Genomic DNA, 15,773 nt, shown 5'->3' on the forward strand with positions numbered 1-15,773 from the left:
ACGGAGCCTCACTCTGAGGGGAGACACAGACTTAACCTCAGGGGGCCCCAGTCTGACTAGATACACAGATCTGCCTCAGGGAACCCCAGTCAGATAGGCAACACAGCCCTTTCCTCAGGGAGGCCCAATCTGAGGTGGAGACCCAGCCCTGCTGTCACGGAGCCCCAGTCTGTGGAAAGACACAGTTCTGCCTCAGGGAGCCCCAGTCTGGGGGAACACACAGCCCTGCCCTCAGGGAGTCCAAATCTGAGGGGAGACACAGTCCTGCCTTTAGGGGCTCCAGTCTGAGGTGAGACACCGTTCTTTCCTCAGGGAGCCCCATTCTAAGGGGAGACACAGACCTGCCCTCAGGGAGCCCCAGTCTGAGGTGGAGACCAGGCCCTGCCATTAGGGAACAGCCCCAGTTTGAGGGGAGACGCAGTTCTGCCCTAGGGGCCCCAATCTGAGGGGAGACACATCCCTGCACACAAGGAGCCCCAGTCTGAAGGAGACACAGAACTATTTTCCCGGAGCCACAGTATGAGGTGAACACATGTCCCTGTCCTCAGGAAGCCCTATTCTGAGGGGAGACACAGTCCTGCCTCAGGGAGACCAGTCTGAAGTGGACACACAGCGCTGCCCTCAGGGGCCCTAGTCTGAAGGGAGAGAGCACCCTTCCTCCCTTCCTTCAGCGAGCCCCTGTCAGAGGGGAGACACAGCTCTGCCCTCAGGGAACCCCAGTCTGAGGGAAGACACAGCTCTGCCCTCAGGGAGCCCCGTCTGAGGGGAGACACAGCTCTGCCCTCAGGGAGCCCCGTCTGAGGGGAGACACAGCTCTGCCCTCAGGGAGCCCCAGTCTGAGGGGAGATACAGCCCTGCCCTCAGGGAGCCCCAGTCTGAGGGGAGACACAGCTCTGCCCTCAGGGAGCCCCGTCTGAGGGGAGACACAGCCCTGACCTCAGGGAGCCCCAGTCTGAGGGAAGACACAGCTCTGCCCTCAGGGAGCCCCAGTCTGAGGGAAGACACAGCTATGCCCTCAGGGAGCCCCGTCTGAGTGGAGACACAGCCCTGACCTCAGGGAGCCCCAGTCTGAGGGAAGACACAGCTCTGCCCTCAGGGAGCCCCGTCTGAGGGGAGACACAGCTCTGCCCTCAGGGAGCCCCAGTCTGAGGGGAGATACAGCCCTGCCCTCAGGGAGCCCCAGTCTGAGGGGAGACACAGCCCTGCCCTCAGGGAGCCCCAGTCTGAATGGAGACCCAGCCCTGCTCTCACAGAGGCCCACTATGAGGGGAGACACAGCTCTGCCTCAGGGAGCCCCAGTCTGAGGGGAGACACAGCCCTGCCCTCAGCGAGCCCCAGTCTGAGGGGAGACACAGCCCTGCCCTTAGGGAACCCCAGTCTGAGGGGAGACACAGCCCTGCCCTCAGGGAGCCCCAGTCTGAGGGAAGACACAGCTCTGCCCTCAGGGAGCCCCTGTCTGAGGAGAGACACAGCTCTGCCCTCGGGGAGCCCCAGTCTGAGGGGAGACACAGTTCTGCCCTCAGGGAGCCCCTGTCTGAGGGGAGACACAGTCCTGCCCTTAGGGAGCCCCAGTCTGAGGGGAGACACAGTCCTGCCCTCATGGGCCCAAGTCTGAGGGGAGACACAGCCCTGCTCTTAGGGAGCCCCAGTCTGAGGGGAGACACAGCTTTGCCCTCAGGGAGCCCCAGTCTGAGGGGAGACACAGCTCTGCCCTCAGGGAGCCCCAGTCTGAGGAGAGACACAGCCCTGCCCTCATGGGCCCAAGTCTGAGGGGAGACACAGCCCTGCCCTCAGGGAGCCCCAGTCTGAGGGAAGACACAGCCCTGCCCTCAGGGAGCCCCAGTCTGAGGGGAGACACAGCCCTGCCCTCAGGGAGCCCCAGTCTGAGGGGAGACACAGCTCTGCCCTCAGGGAGCCCCAGTCTGAGGAGAGACACAGTCCTGCCCTCATGGGCCCAAGTCTGAGGGGAGACACAGCCCTGACCTCAGGGAGCCCCAGTCTGAGGGGAGACACAGCTCTGCCCTCATGGGCCCAAGTCTGAGGGGAGACACAGCCCTGACCTCAGGGAGCCCCAGTCTGAGGGGAGACACAGCTCTGCCCTCAGGGAGCCCCAGTCTGAGGGGAGACACAGCTCTGCCCTCATGGGCCCAAGTCTGAGGGGAGACACAGCCCTGACCTCAGGGAGCCCCAGTCTGAGGGAAGACACAGCTTGCCCTCAGGGAGCCCCTGTCTGAGGGGAGACACAGCTCTGCCCTCAGGGAACCCCTGTCTGACGGGAGACACAGCCCTGCCTCGGGGAGCCCCAGTCTGAGGGGAGACACAGCCCTGCCCTCAGGGAGCCCCAGTCTGAGGGGAGACACAGCCCTGCCCTTAGGGAGCCCCAGTCTGAGGGGAGACACAGTTCTGCCCTCATGGGCCCAAGTCTGAGGGGAGACACAGCTCTGCCCTCGGGGAGCCCCAGTCTGAGGGGAGACACAGCCCTGCCCTCAGGGAACCCCTGTCTGAGGGGAGACACAGCCCTGCCCTCAGGGAACCCCTGTCTGACGGGAGACACAGCCCTGCCTCGGGGAGCCCCATTCTGAGGGGAGACACAGTCTTGCCCTCAGGGACCCCAGCCCTGAGAGGAGACACATCCCTACCCTCAGAGGCCCCAGTCTGATGTGCAGACACAGCCCTGTCCTCTGGGAGGTCCAGTCTGAGGTGGAGACCCAGCCCTGCTTTCACGGAGTTCCAGTCTGAGGGGACACACAACCCTACCCTCAGGGAGTCCAAATCTGAGGGGAGACATAGTCCTGCCTTCATGGGCCCCAGTCTGAGGTGAGACACAGCCCTGCCCTCAGGGAGCCCCATTCTGAGGGGAAACACAGTCTTGCCTTCAGGGACCCCAGTCTGAGGGGAGACACAGCCCTACCCTCAGAGGCCCCAGTCTGATGTGCAGACACAGCCCTGTCCTCTCCGAGGTCCAGGCTGAGGTGGAGACCCAGCCCTGCTCTCACGGAGCCTCACTCTGAGGGGAGACACAGACTTAACCTCAGGGGGCCCCAGTCTGACTAGATACACAGATCTGCCTCAGGGAACCCCAGTCAGATAGGCAACACAGCCCTTTCCTCAGGGAGGCCCAATCTGAGGTGGAGACCCAGCCCTGCTGTCACGGAGCCCCAGTCTGTGGAAAGACACAGTTCTGCCTCAGGGAGCCCCAGTCTGGGGGAACACACAGCCCTGCCCTCAGGGAGTCCAAATCTGAGGGGAGACACAGTCCTGCCTTTAGGGGCTCCAGTCTGAGGTGAGACACCGTTCTTTCCTCAGGGAGCCCCATTCTAAGGGGAGACACAGACCTGCCCTCAGGGAGTCCCAGTCTGAGGTGGAGACCAGGCCCTGCCATTAGGGAACAGCCCCAGTTTGAGGGGAGACGCAGTTCTGCCCTAGGGGCCCCAATCTGAGGGGAGACACATCCCTGCACACAAGGAGCCCCAGTCTGAAGGAGACACAGAACTATTTTCCCGGAGCCACAGTATGAGGTGAACACATGTCCCTGTCCTCAGGAAGCCCTATTCTGAGGGGAGACACAGTCCTGCCTCAGGGAGACCAGTCTGAAGTGGACACACAGCGCTGCCCTCAGGGGCCCTAGTCTGAAGGGAGAGAGCACCCTTCCTCCCTTCCTTCAGCGAGCCCCTGTCAGAGGGGAGACACAGTTCTGCCCTCAGGGAGCCCCAGTCTGAGGGGAGACACAGCTCTGCCTCAGAGAGCCCCAGTCTGAGGCGAGACACAGCTCTGCGTCAGGGAGCCCCAGTCTGAGGGGAGACACATCCCAGGCCTCAGGGGCCTCAACCTGAGTGGAGACCCACCTCTGCCCTCAGGGAGTCCCAGTCTGAGGGGAGACACATCCCAGGCCTCAGGGGCCTCAACCTGAGTGGAGACACACCTCTGCCCTCAGGGAACCCCAGTCTTAGGGGACACACATCCCTGCCTTCAGGGAGCCCCGGTCTGAGGGGAGACACACTACTGTCCTCAGGGAGTCCCAGTCTGAAGGGAGAGACAGTCCTGCCCTCAGGGAGCCCCAGAATGAAGGGACTGAAGAGTGACTGTTTCTTTAGGGAGTTGGAAGTCTCATTGGGGAGATTCCACATGTGAGAGAGCCTCACCTCTGTGTTCAGTTAGGACCAGATGCCTTCTTAGCAGGGTCTTTTATGCGTTACTCTGGTTACAGAGCCTCTGGTTCCTGCTTTCCCCTACAGCAGCGACCATACTGTTCCAACATGATGAGTTCTCTACATGTCTGTTTCTCCTTCAAGAGTGGAGCAGACAGGGAAGAAGGTGAAGAACGAAGGAGGGTGTGGCGGGAGTCAGGCTGGGCAGCCTCAGCCCAGACTTCCAGTCCCCTCCTGCAGAGGACACCCTGACTTCTGCTGCTGCTCCCTGGGGACACCCTCTGCTCCTCCCCCTCTCCACTGTGAGGCCTTCTCCCATGATCCTGACGTGTAACATGCCAGATGCCTCCTCACTCCCCAGGAAAGCCTTGAAGCATGTCTGCCTCATTTTTTTATACCCGGACCCCCACTGCCCATAGTGACGCCAGATGGACCAGCATCTGATGACAATTTAACATTTAACATGTGCTTGGGATTGTTTGAAATCTTTATGTGCAATATTATTTAATCCTTACAACAGCACTGGGAGGTGGCTTCTAATGTTGTCTCCAGTTTATAGATGAGGAGATAGAGGCACAGAGAGGGTAAACAACTTGTCCAAAGTTGCAGAGCTGGTGAGCACCGGAGGCTGCACCCAGGCAGTCGTGCTGCAGAGCCGCTACTCTTCCTAACTCAACCTTCTGCCTGTCAGTCAAATTGTGCAGATTAACAAGGTGTAGATGTGAGACCAAGGCGTTGCTAGATGGAGTTAAGGGAAGCAGGCCTCACCTCCATGTCCCTTTGGCTAACTGTCCATGGGAGGGAAGGAATTCAAGCTGGAACTCGTTTCTGATTCTGTTCCCCTCTCCTCCTGCTGAGAGGCTGAGGGTTTACGGGATGAGGCCCCTCTGGCTTGGTATAGACAGGGAGCAGGGTGGGTTATAAATTAACCACCCTCTGAGACTGGCAGGTCCATTCAGCTTGCACAGATGGCAGTCCGGGGAAAGGGCAGGAAACTCTATTAGCAGCTCCGGTTCTGCTGCATCTGGAGCCACAGTCAGTCTCCTTTCTGCTCTCTTCCTGCAGAGGAAGGTGAGTCATGCTGGTTTCAAGGTGGCCCAGGGCAGGCCTGGAAGAATGGACTGCCCCTCCTCAGGCAGCTTCTGGGCTATGTCTCCAGCCCCCACCAGAAGCTTCACCCATGGCTGGGTCTGTAGGAGGCTAAACCACCCCCCACCCCGGCCTTCTGTGGTGCTGGGATGTGTGTGTTAGCTCATTTAATCCTTGCACCAGTCCTGTGTGGTAGAGATGGTTATTACCCTGGTTTTTCTATAGGTTCAGAGAGGCGGGGTCACCTGCCTAAGGTTACACAGCATCTGCTAACTGCAGAATCAGTGTCCTTGACCACTAGGTACTTGCCTTGCAGCCTGGTCCACCCAGCCTACACAGTTGCATCTGTGCCTCAATTTCTTCTCTGAGTCTCCAGTCCCCAGAGGGAACAAAGCCCTGCCTGGAACCCCTGCTTCTGGCCTGGGGTCCTGACTCTTTTTGCCCACCTCTGCCCGTTGCTCCCAGTCTTGCTCCCCCAAGGGATTGGTTGTGTCCTCTTCAGATGCCTGCCTCTGGGCCTATAGGTGGGAGAGGGGCTCTAGCATGGTGGTTCAGAGTTTGGGCCCTGGAGTCACATTCCAGTTGCATTGTGTGATCCTGGGCAAATCACCTAGCCTCTCTGGGCCTCAGTTTCCACACCTGCCGAATGGGGTTCCAATCTCTGATGGGGTGGTCCAGGAATCTGAATTTTAGAATTAGCTCCCCAAGTGGATCCTATGTCCACTAAAATCTGAAGCCTCTGCGGGGTTGGGGGAAGGATAGGATCGTAAACTTGTTTGGATGTATCAGATCTGCTAACCCTAAGATTCTCTGACCTCCTTCCCTTCGCACTGAACTCCCGCTGAGAAAAACTCTAGGAATCTACACACCCCTTAACTTGCAGTGCTGGTCTGCGAGTTGTACTTTCCATGATCACCCAAATCCCTCCTTGTCACCCTCCTATGTGACAAGGAACCCCCCAGGCATCCCATTCCAGCACTGAGTCTCTCTCCTTAGGAAGCAGACACAACGGTTCCTCTGACAGGGCTTGTAGGGCAGTGAGTGGGCATGTGTGAGTGCATGCGTGCACTCGTGTGTCTGTGTGTCTCTGGATCTGTGTGTGCACATGCCTCTCAGCAGCAGTATGCTTCTGGTGACAAAGGGGCTCTGACCATGTGTGAGTGGTAGCAGCTCCCCTCCACAGCTCAGATCTGTCTCAGCCTCCCGGCACCCCATATCCAGAGTCTTGCAGACCTATTTCTGGCTTTTGTGCCCTCCGGAGCTGAGACTACTTTTCCTTAACTATTTCCTGCCTGAACCCTGGAGTAATGTCTTTAGCTATTTCTTGCCCAACAGGCCAGCACAGAGCCACAGGCTGAGGCAGCAGAACTGAGAGCCCTGGCTAAGGCCCTGGGAGCAGAGTGGAAGGGTCATGGCGTCCACTTTTGAGATCTGCTCCCTATCTGGTCCCAGCTGTGTGACTTTGGGGAAAGCAGTTGTTTAATTGCTCTGAGTTTCGGTATCACCATCTTTAAAATGAGGACCATAATAACGATGTCATGAGGTTCTTTGCGAATATAAGAAGTCGAGAGCTCATGGTCTAGTTGGGGAGACAGATTCATCATCAAATTATAATATGATATAGTAAGGGCCAAACTGGTCTTAATAATAATAATAAATTATTGAGGGTTTACTTAGTGTCACACACTGGGCTAAGCACACTACAGCTCTCATTTACCACACCGATCCCATGAGGTGGTTTCTATTATTATACCCATTTCACAGATGATGACATTGAAGTGACTTGCTCAGGTCACACAGCCAGTAAGTGGCAGGGCTGGGATTCGAATCCAGGCAGTCAATCCTAGCATCAGGAAAGACAGAGGAAGGTGGGAACAGTTTTACCTGGATAGGTGAGGATGGAGGACAGCAAAAATCAGGAAGCCTGTTCTGGCCTCTGCTATTCCTGTGGGAGGTAGCCGAGTCTCCACAAGGACAAGGATGAAGAGCCTTGCTGAGTGTGATTCATCTCCTCACCTGTGATCAGAGGTTGGTGGATGGTCACAGCCCTGAGGCCTGGTCAGGCGGGCTCTGTCTCCTGCCGCCAGGATGGGCATTCCAGCTCCAGCATACCTCTTTGCTGAGATAATAAACTTGCTTCCTTATCCCCCTCCAGAGAGGTTGTTTTGTTACTCCTCCGTTCTCCTGTCACCAGAGCGCCAATAAGCTGTGTCTTTATGGCTGACGACAGACACATTGAGCTGGTTAGGGATGCCCCTTGCCCAGCATCTAAGAGGAGGCCCGGGCCCCATTCCCGTTCTTCCTTTGCAGAGCTGAGTGGCTTCTTTCTTTTATAATAGTTCTACTCCAGCAGCTGAGTCCCCTAATCTCTTTTCCAATCTTTGGTTACAACACTTTATTAATTCTATAGCCATACGGTCTGTAAGAGGTCTCCTGGTTCCTGGGGCTTTTGGCTGTGATGACAGACTCTTAGAAGGTGCTGACTAGATGGGGGGTGGGGGTGGAGCACTGATGCTTATTGAGTGCCCAGCCTACAATGTGCCCGGCACTGGGGTACACAATGGATGTTGAATCCTTCCCAGAGACAACCTTAAGAGGTGCATGACCTTGGGCAAGTTACTTGACCTCTGTGGGCCTCAGTTGCCTCATCTATAAATTGGGGATAATTATAGGACTCACCTCCCAGGGTTGTCGTTAAGAACAAATGAGTTGGTCCAAGTAAAGCAACGTAAGATAAGTACGGTCTCCACACAGTCAGCCCTAGAGAGCCTTAGCTATGACGGTGATGGTGGTAAGGGTGGCAGCGGTTGAGGCTCAGGGACTTGACAGTACTTGCCCAGGTCACATAACCAGGATTTAGAGCCAGGCCTCTGTGGCTCATTCCCCTACACAGGTTTGGCATCCAGTCCATGCCCTACATTTTACAGGGAAAAACAGTCTGGAGAGGTGCGGCGAGTTCCCCAAGAACACACAGCAGCCAGCTAGGTGACGTGTGGGAAAGTGCTCTGCACAGGTGACAGCCTGGTTTAAAGTCCCAGAGCAGACACAACGCACAAGGCACTTACCCTCACTGGGCCTCAGTTTCCTCATCTGTAAGATGGGTGAGGGAGTTGGTTGGACCTAATCGGCTGGCTCTAAGGCACCTTCGAATCCTGTATCTGAATGGTTGAGGCTGCATCTAAATCAGAGATTTTTAATGGCAGAGAGACCCGAAAGCTCAGCCAAGTTGAAACAAGTAGTCCCAGAGCTGTGTGCAGCCCACGGGCCACACATGTTTGATCTGCAGAGTATTTTTCAAATTTACATTTGAATTTGTTTACCTGGTCTGCTGTCTGGAGTCTCCCAATGGTCTCACACTGGGTTTCTTCACACACACTCCTCTTTGGTCTCCCAGCTGCTAAGCCCTCCTGGTTCAGAAATAACAATAATTGCTCTAATTGTTGTTGTTATGGATGAATGTATTGAGCTCTTCCACGTGCCAGGCCCGCTCTAAGACCATTTATATGAATTGACTCATTGCACCCTCATGATATCCCTGCCCTGGATCATGATCCCCATTTTACAGATGAGGAACATGAGGCCCAACACCTACAGCGGGACTGAGGCGCAAACATGGGGCATAACTTGCCCAAACTGGCAGAGCAGATTCTTTTGATTCGCTATTTTATACTGCCAAAAAACTGCCTCAGCCAGGCTTATCTTGGGGGGCTCCTTCTGGCCCTGCCCTTTGAGAAAGGGACAGAAGGAAGGAGACAAAGGGGCGCACCCCCACCTCTATGCTCTCTTTCCACCAGACAATGACCCCCCACCCCACTCTCTCCAGGGGTCCTCCATTCTGATGGCTGGAAAGGATCAAAACATCCAGTTAAAAGTGAAAACCCACAGCACTTTCTTCACAATTCCCTCTGCTCTTGAGGAGCTTTCAAGTTGTCAGGAAGAGAAACAGGACCCTTTCATGGCTCTTTCTCTGCATTTGAGGCCCTTGGTGCAAAATTCTATTATTAGCATTGACTTCGCTACCTGCCAAACAGGCTTCCCCTCGAAGAAGTAATTAAATGCGTTATTTGGTGCAAAATAAAAGCATATCTCGGCACTTGCAGCCTCAGACACCTTCACATTCATTTTTGCAATTTTTACAGTTGGGAAGTCTTGTGGCTACACCGAATCTAAATCAGGCCATTAGCCCTGGAGGAGGGCTGGATGGAGGGCAGGGGGCAGAGGGCAGGCTCTGCCCAGGTCCTGGCAGTCAGTCTGATGAGGTGCTTTGTTTATGGGCTTTAAGGCTAGAAATGGGGGCCCGTGGGACAGCCAGAAGGATTGAGGAGACTGGCTTTGAGCCAGGCAGGGCCTGGCCAACCCCTTAGTGGCTAGGTGGAGAACAGGGATTAGAGGGTGTTGGCACTGGCCCCCAGAGCACCTGCATCCTCCAGGGGACCTGGCCTTGGCCTCTGGAGGCTCTGCCTCTGCTGAGCTGAGTGATCCCCAGCAAGAGGCCTCCTCTCTACATCTTATCTACCAGTGCCAGAAACTGGGCTTCTTTCAGCCTCCATATCGAATCTGTTTCCTAACCCTGCTGCTTTGATTTACTAAATAGTCTCAAATCCATCTGCTTCTCCTGTGGGCCGCCAGGGCCTTAGTGCAAACCCTGTTGGAGCCCAGGGCAGTGTCGCCTGGGGTTTGGCAGGGGCGAGCTGGGGTTTGGATCCTGACGGCACCATTACTTGCTCGGTGACCTTGGACTAGGGTTTCCAGATTTAGCAAATCAAAAATACAGGATGCCCATTTGAATTTCATATGCAACATTTGGGACGTATTTATACTTTAGAAAAATTCCTTATTTATCTGCAATTCAAATTGAACTGTTCATTCTGTATTTTATCTGGCAACTCTGCCTTGGACAAGCTCCTTCACTTCTCAGCTTCCTTTTCTATAAGGTGGGGATAATAATAATACCTATTGCAGAGGTAGTTCTGAGGGTTAAATGAGTTAAACATGTAAAATACTTAGAATAGGACGCTAATACCATCCACACTCAATTAGTGTATGATTTACATTGGAAAACGCCTTGCGGCTGCAGTTGGTGTGTTGTTTTCGCCGTACTTGCACCTCTCTCCTGACTTTATCAGAGCCAGCAAAGCAGCAAAGTTGGGGTGGGAGGATGGAGGTTAGACCTAAGGAGAACTTCCAGGCAGGAAAAGTGTGGGAGACCTACAACAGGTGACAGGTAGCCATCCATATAGTAGTTCCTTCCTGGGCCTGGGAGCAGGTAGTTAATAAGGGTAGAGCAGTTAATCCATCCAGAAGGAAGGCAGGAGGAAGATGATGAGTGTGAGCTTGTCGACTGGCCTGCCTAGTCTCAGGAAGAGACCCAAGTGCCAAGAGCTGGTGTGCTTGCCAGCTGGGAGGACGGGAAGAAGACCTGGGCACCTAGAAGTCTGGTTTGAGGGATCCCTGAAGGGCGGTCATTTATTCACTTGGCAAACATCTACCAGGCAACAATTAGGCACAAATGCTGTTTCAAAGTTCTCTCCCCAGCTACCGGTGCCAATGCCTGGGGTGCCACCATTAGAATTTTTCTCTGGTTGCCAGTCTCCCTAGGATCCCTGTTGACACGCAGCACCCCCAGGAGGGCATTAGAGCTGAGGTTCAGTGCGCCCCCAGCACTCTTCATTGTGTGATCTGTCTGCGGAGGATCCTGCCCAGCCAGGCCTCAGGCTGCCGTGGGGTTCGGCCATGTCCCCACGGCGCAGGTTGCCCAAAGCCTTTAAGGCGCTGCAGCCGGTGAGACCTGGGCTGGGGAGACAGGTGCTGGGGCTGCGGCCCTCCGACAGCAACAATCTCTTTACGACAATGAGAATGAATGGACTGTGACTACACCATCCCCAGGATGAGTCACACAAACACCGCCAGGTCAGCTGAAAGAAGCCAGACACAAGAGAATATATAACATACGAGTCTATTTATGTCAAGTTCAGAAACAGACACAACGACACCAGTGAGGGAGCACACCACTACAGAGAGAAGCAAGAAGTGATCTCGGGGAAGGGGGAGGTGGGTGGGGACGCTGTCACGGGGTTGCTGGGTGCTGCCAATGTTCTCGTCCTTGGCGGAGGTGGTGGCTACTCTAGGGTTTGCTTTAAAATACTTTGTTAAATGGAACATTTGTTTCATGCCCTTTTCTAGACGTGGGATTCATTTTGCAATGAAAAAAAAAAGGTATGGGAGAGAGAGGAGGCAGGGAGGGTCTACATTCTTCCAGAGAAGGGCCTCCAGGGAAAAGCAGGAAGCTGAACTCTCCTTGCCCCTCAAAGTTAGAAAGTGAAGCTAGAAAGCAAAGCTGGCCCACCCCTCTGGTGTGGTGTCCCTGGCCCTGGGTCCTGGGTGAGACTCATTAAAATTCCTCCTCAATTCTGCCCTCAGGGTCCACTGAGGCAAAGAAAAATCCGTCAACCGTCAACCGTGTAAATAGCTGAGGTGAGAGAAAGATTGGAAGGAAGGAGTGGAAGAGAAGAAGGGATGGAGGAAGAGAGAGAGAGAAAGGGACAGGGAGAGAGAGAGGGAGGAGAGGAAGTGTTAGGACAGAAAACCCTACAGGTGCCTGGTTTATATTCTTAGCCAGTCCAGTCTAATGACAGCTTTGCAAGTCCGTCCCTGCACCACTGCCCACCCCTCCACGGGAGCCGAGATAATTATTGGAGATAATGATCACCTGGGGGGTAGGGGGCACTTTTCATTAACCCCAGACCTCGGGTCTACTGCCCTTCCTGAGGAGGCTGCCCCCCAGCTCGTCAGCCCCACCTTGGGCTGTGCCAATGGCAGGTCCCTCTGCCTGTCTTCATTTTAATTCCTGGGTTACGTGACATTTAAGGGCCAGCTCTTCATTGGGCCGTAACAATTTACAAGCCCTGCAGCGGTAGATTGTTCTGGGGCCTGCAAGCGGGGAGCAGTCATCCTCTGTCATGTGCTGGGGCAAGGGGGTCATGTGACACATGGCCCCTCATTAAAAAGCTCCCGCTTGGACAGTGATGACACAGCTGGGGAAGTAAAATATTTTAGCAACCCATTCACTTTTCATTTCCCAAGTTACCCTCCCTGTCAGAAAAGCCGCTTCTGACAGGGAAGCTGGGAAACAGGGCAGCCTTTAAGTGCCTTATTTCCATCCTCTCCTTAAGCCAGCGGGGCTTCCTGCTGCAGCCCCAGTTCCCAGGCTGCTCCTCATCTTGTGGCTCTTTCTGGAAAATGCACCTGAGAACAGGTACCTGGGTACCACTTCTTGTCAGTGTTTATACAGCACTTTCATCCAGCACTTCTTCACTGAGCCCTCAACCATTCAAGATCTAGTGCTAGTCCCTGCAGAGGCAGGATTCGAAATCAGGCCTATGGGGTCAGCTAAAGCCAGATTCTTCTCTCAAAGGGGTGGGGCTGAGCAAAGAAGGCTCAAAGAGGAGGTGGCCTTGACCTGGCCTGGAGCAGAGGTATGATGAGGGGAGAGGTCTGGCCCAGCCTTCTCTGTGGACAGCTCATTTTTGCAGAAGGAGGTGCGAGGGCATGAGGCGTGACCTCCCTATCTGGACCAGGGGCTTCCTGAGAAGTCCTTCCAGCTCTTTCTGGTCTCAGGTTTCACTACTCGCTCTCCCTCTGTGAGGATCTCAGATTGTATCCTTTTATTTGTGTCTTTCTCTTTCTTGTCCTCTATCCCTTGTCTTTTCCTTTAATCTTGGTCACACCTCCCTACTTCCCTCCTTTTTGTCTGTCTCCATCTCTGTCATTTTCTAGAGAAACAGGTTGGTGATTTGGGAAAAGGAAACGCCATGGGCCTGGATGTGCAAGTACCTGGGTTCAAATATAGGCTTCACCATCTCAGGCTAAGCCTCTGAACCTCTCTGAGCTTCCATTTCTCCTTGTACAAAATGGGTCAAATGGTCTTTAGTTCTCAAGGGTTGTGAAGAATAGAATAAGTCAAATTCTATAAAAGGCCTGGCCCAGAATAGATGTCCAATAAATGCTGGCAATGTAGGCAGAACTGGCCTGCCATGCACCACAAACTCAGGACCCCCTTTCCATGTTGTGGAGTTCTTGTCTGGGAAGCAGCTGCCCAGCTGGGGCCCCATTTTTTGGACCCCCTTCTATCCAGTTGGGGCCACAATTCTTGTTCTCACCAAGGGAATGTGCACGCCATTTTCAGCCAGAAAGATCAAGAATTGGGTGCACCTACCCGGGTATCTGTGCCTGTCTGCTGGCTGAACAAAGAGGAGTCAGAGATTTTAAAGGAGGGCAGAGCCAGAAGAAGGAGGGAACCTGGGCCCCTGCTGGCCACACAGCAGACTGCCCCTACAGCGATGCTTGCATTGGACTATGACTGAGAGAGAAGCAAACTTTTATAGGTCAGGCCACTGAGATGTGGAGGTTTGCCTATTACAGAAGCTAGAATTGCCTTCTTTTCTTTGCACTTCTCCCGCTGCGCCCTGCCCTGGCCCCTGTCTGTATCCCTGCCCATCCTTCTTTGTGGGCCTCATGGTCCTGAATGAGTCTGTGTCCCCTTCCCTGGGCTGCCACATCCCTCTAGGCCAGCCCATTCCATTAGGGCCCTCTGACCCAGCCTTTCCCCCACGGCAGGCTGGCTCGTCCTGCTGTCCTACAGGGGCTGAAGGCAGCTGTCTTGGCTGTCAGGATCAGGGCAGAGTGGGGCCTGCTTTCTGGCGCCAAGTACAGGTCCAGCCTCAGTAGATGATAACAGGATGGTCTGGATGTGCAGGGATGTGGCTTCGTCGTATGGTCTTCTGGGGGCTGGTGTATGGGGACCCAAACCACACTGGACTTTAGAAATCCTCCTTTCCCCCAGGGGTGCTCAAGGAGAGAGGAGCCAACAGCCATGGGAGCAGTTAGCCTCGGCCTCCAAATCCCCTCTCTCCCAGCTTCCATCTGACAGGAGCAGGCCCTCTGTGGGTCTGCTGCCTCTGAGGGGTGGGGACTGGGGCCCTCACGAATTTCCACCATTTTCGGTGATATTTCCTTCTCCCAGGCTTCCCTAGCCCCAGCCTCGCTTCTCCTGACCTCCCCCCACCTTGCCTGGACTTTTCAGTTCTGTCCCCCACCGCCCACCCCCAGGTCCTACCCACGGATGCTGCTGCACAGACACCATGTCCTCCTTGAAATCGAAGCACAGTAGGAGTCTCGGACAGGTCGTCTTCTGGGGGATGGGCTTTCTCTTTGCCTCAGTCCTGGCAGCTCAGGAAGTTCCTGGAGGAGGCAATGACATATTGGATAAAAATCTCTCCGTGGCAGAGTCGCTTTCCTGGCAGTAGGCAGTCTTTCATGCTAACCGCGCCCCGACACTGCTCTAAATCATTCACACCTGACAGCAAGTGGGCAGCGTCTTCCCTCCCCAAGATCCTCCCCAGGTCCCTGCCTCCATTACCCAGAATCCTTAGCACACCTCTGCCCCTTGCCAGCGCCTTCTCCCAGCTCAGAGTCCCTGACCTCCTACCGTTGCCAAACCATGACCCTGCCCTTTTTTCTGAACCCTAACCCATATTCATTTGCTCAAAAAAAAAAATTTTTTTTAAGTTTTTAAAATTTTGTATACAAAGAGCTGGCATCATTTTTGTGGTTGGGTAGATGTCTTGGGTCATCCATTCAAGAAGGATCACTCAGTCCAACTTAATGAAGCCTATATTCTTTGTGGACCGAGGGAAACACTGGCGGCACATGCTGAGGCCATATTTCCAGATCAGACTGTGCCGGTTTGAATAGTTGTGGCAAGAGCGAGAACCCTGGCCAAGTTTTCTTGAGTGGCTCCTGTAGAGGGGCTGATGATCCATCTTGTTTTCATGGACGCAACAAGGCGAAAGGCTGGAAATTTTACTTAGACGAATCTCCCAGACTCTGGCCACCACTGTCTCCCTACAAACAAGGGTTCACCTCCAATTATTCTGAGGAGGTGTTGGGAGTGGAAATTGGAGCAACCCTTTTGGACTAAGAGCTCTGCCACTAATCAGCTACATGACCTCAGGTGCGTTATTCACCTGGGGATTCTGACAGGCATAGCTCCGTTCTCCCTGGACTCCATCTGGGAGACAGATGGACAGACAGACAAGGGCAGTGAAGTGTTCCTGGGTACCTGGTGCTGTGAGGCCTGCAGTGGGAGTGATCAGTTGCATTGGGGTGGGGGCTGGGCTCAGCAAAAACTTCACCAGGAAGAAGGAGACTAGAGCTGAACCTTGAACGAAGGCCAGGATTTGGGCAGGTGGACGGCGAGAGCAGGGGGGAGGGAGCACCAGGCAGGAGGCACAGTGTGTACAGTGGCCTGGCGGGGAGCGGTATGTGTGAGGCAGAGGAATAGCAGGAGGGAGGAGATGGGGAGAAATGCAGGGACAGGGTGGAAGGGCCTTCACAGCCCTGCTGAGGAGTCTGGACTTTTCCCTAAGGGTGCAGGAGCCACGGAAGGGAGTTAAGCAAAGGAGTGACACGATCAGATGTGCTGGCTTCCTCTGCTCCACAATTGTCTTACGTCATCCCAACACCTTAGCTGGGTTC

At 54.6% G+C, this 15,773-nt stretch overlaps 1 protein-coding gene across 1 annotated transcript; it reads right to left on the minus strand.

The window, feature by feature from the left end:
• Positions 1-14,887: 14,887 nt before the first annotated feature.
• On the minus strand, positions 14,888-15,058 carry LOC117020811 (40S ribosomal protein S29-like). The gene has a single exon (XM_033103541.1). The coding sequence runs from the start codon at positions 15,056-15,058 to the stop codon at positions 14,888-14,890; it is 171 nt and encodes a 56-aa protein (XP_032959432.1).
• Positions 15,059-15,773: the final 715 nt, after the last annotated feature.

This window comes from Rhinolophus ferrumequinum, chromosome 3 (assembly GCF_004115265.2).
Source record: "Rhinolophus ferrumequinum isolate MPI-CBG mRhiFer1 chromosome 3, mRhiFer1_v1.p, whole genome shotgun sequence".
In the NCBI taxonomy this organism is placed as follows: domain Eukaryota; kingdom Metazoa; phylum Chordata; class Mammalia; order Chiroptera; family Rhinolophidae; genus Rhinolophus; species Rhinolophus ferrumequinum.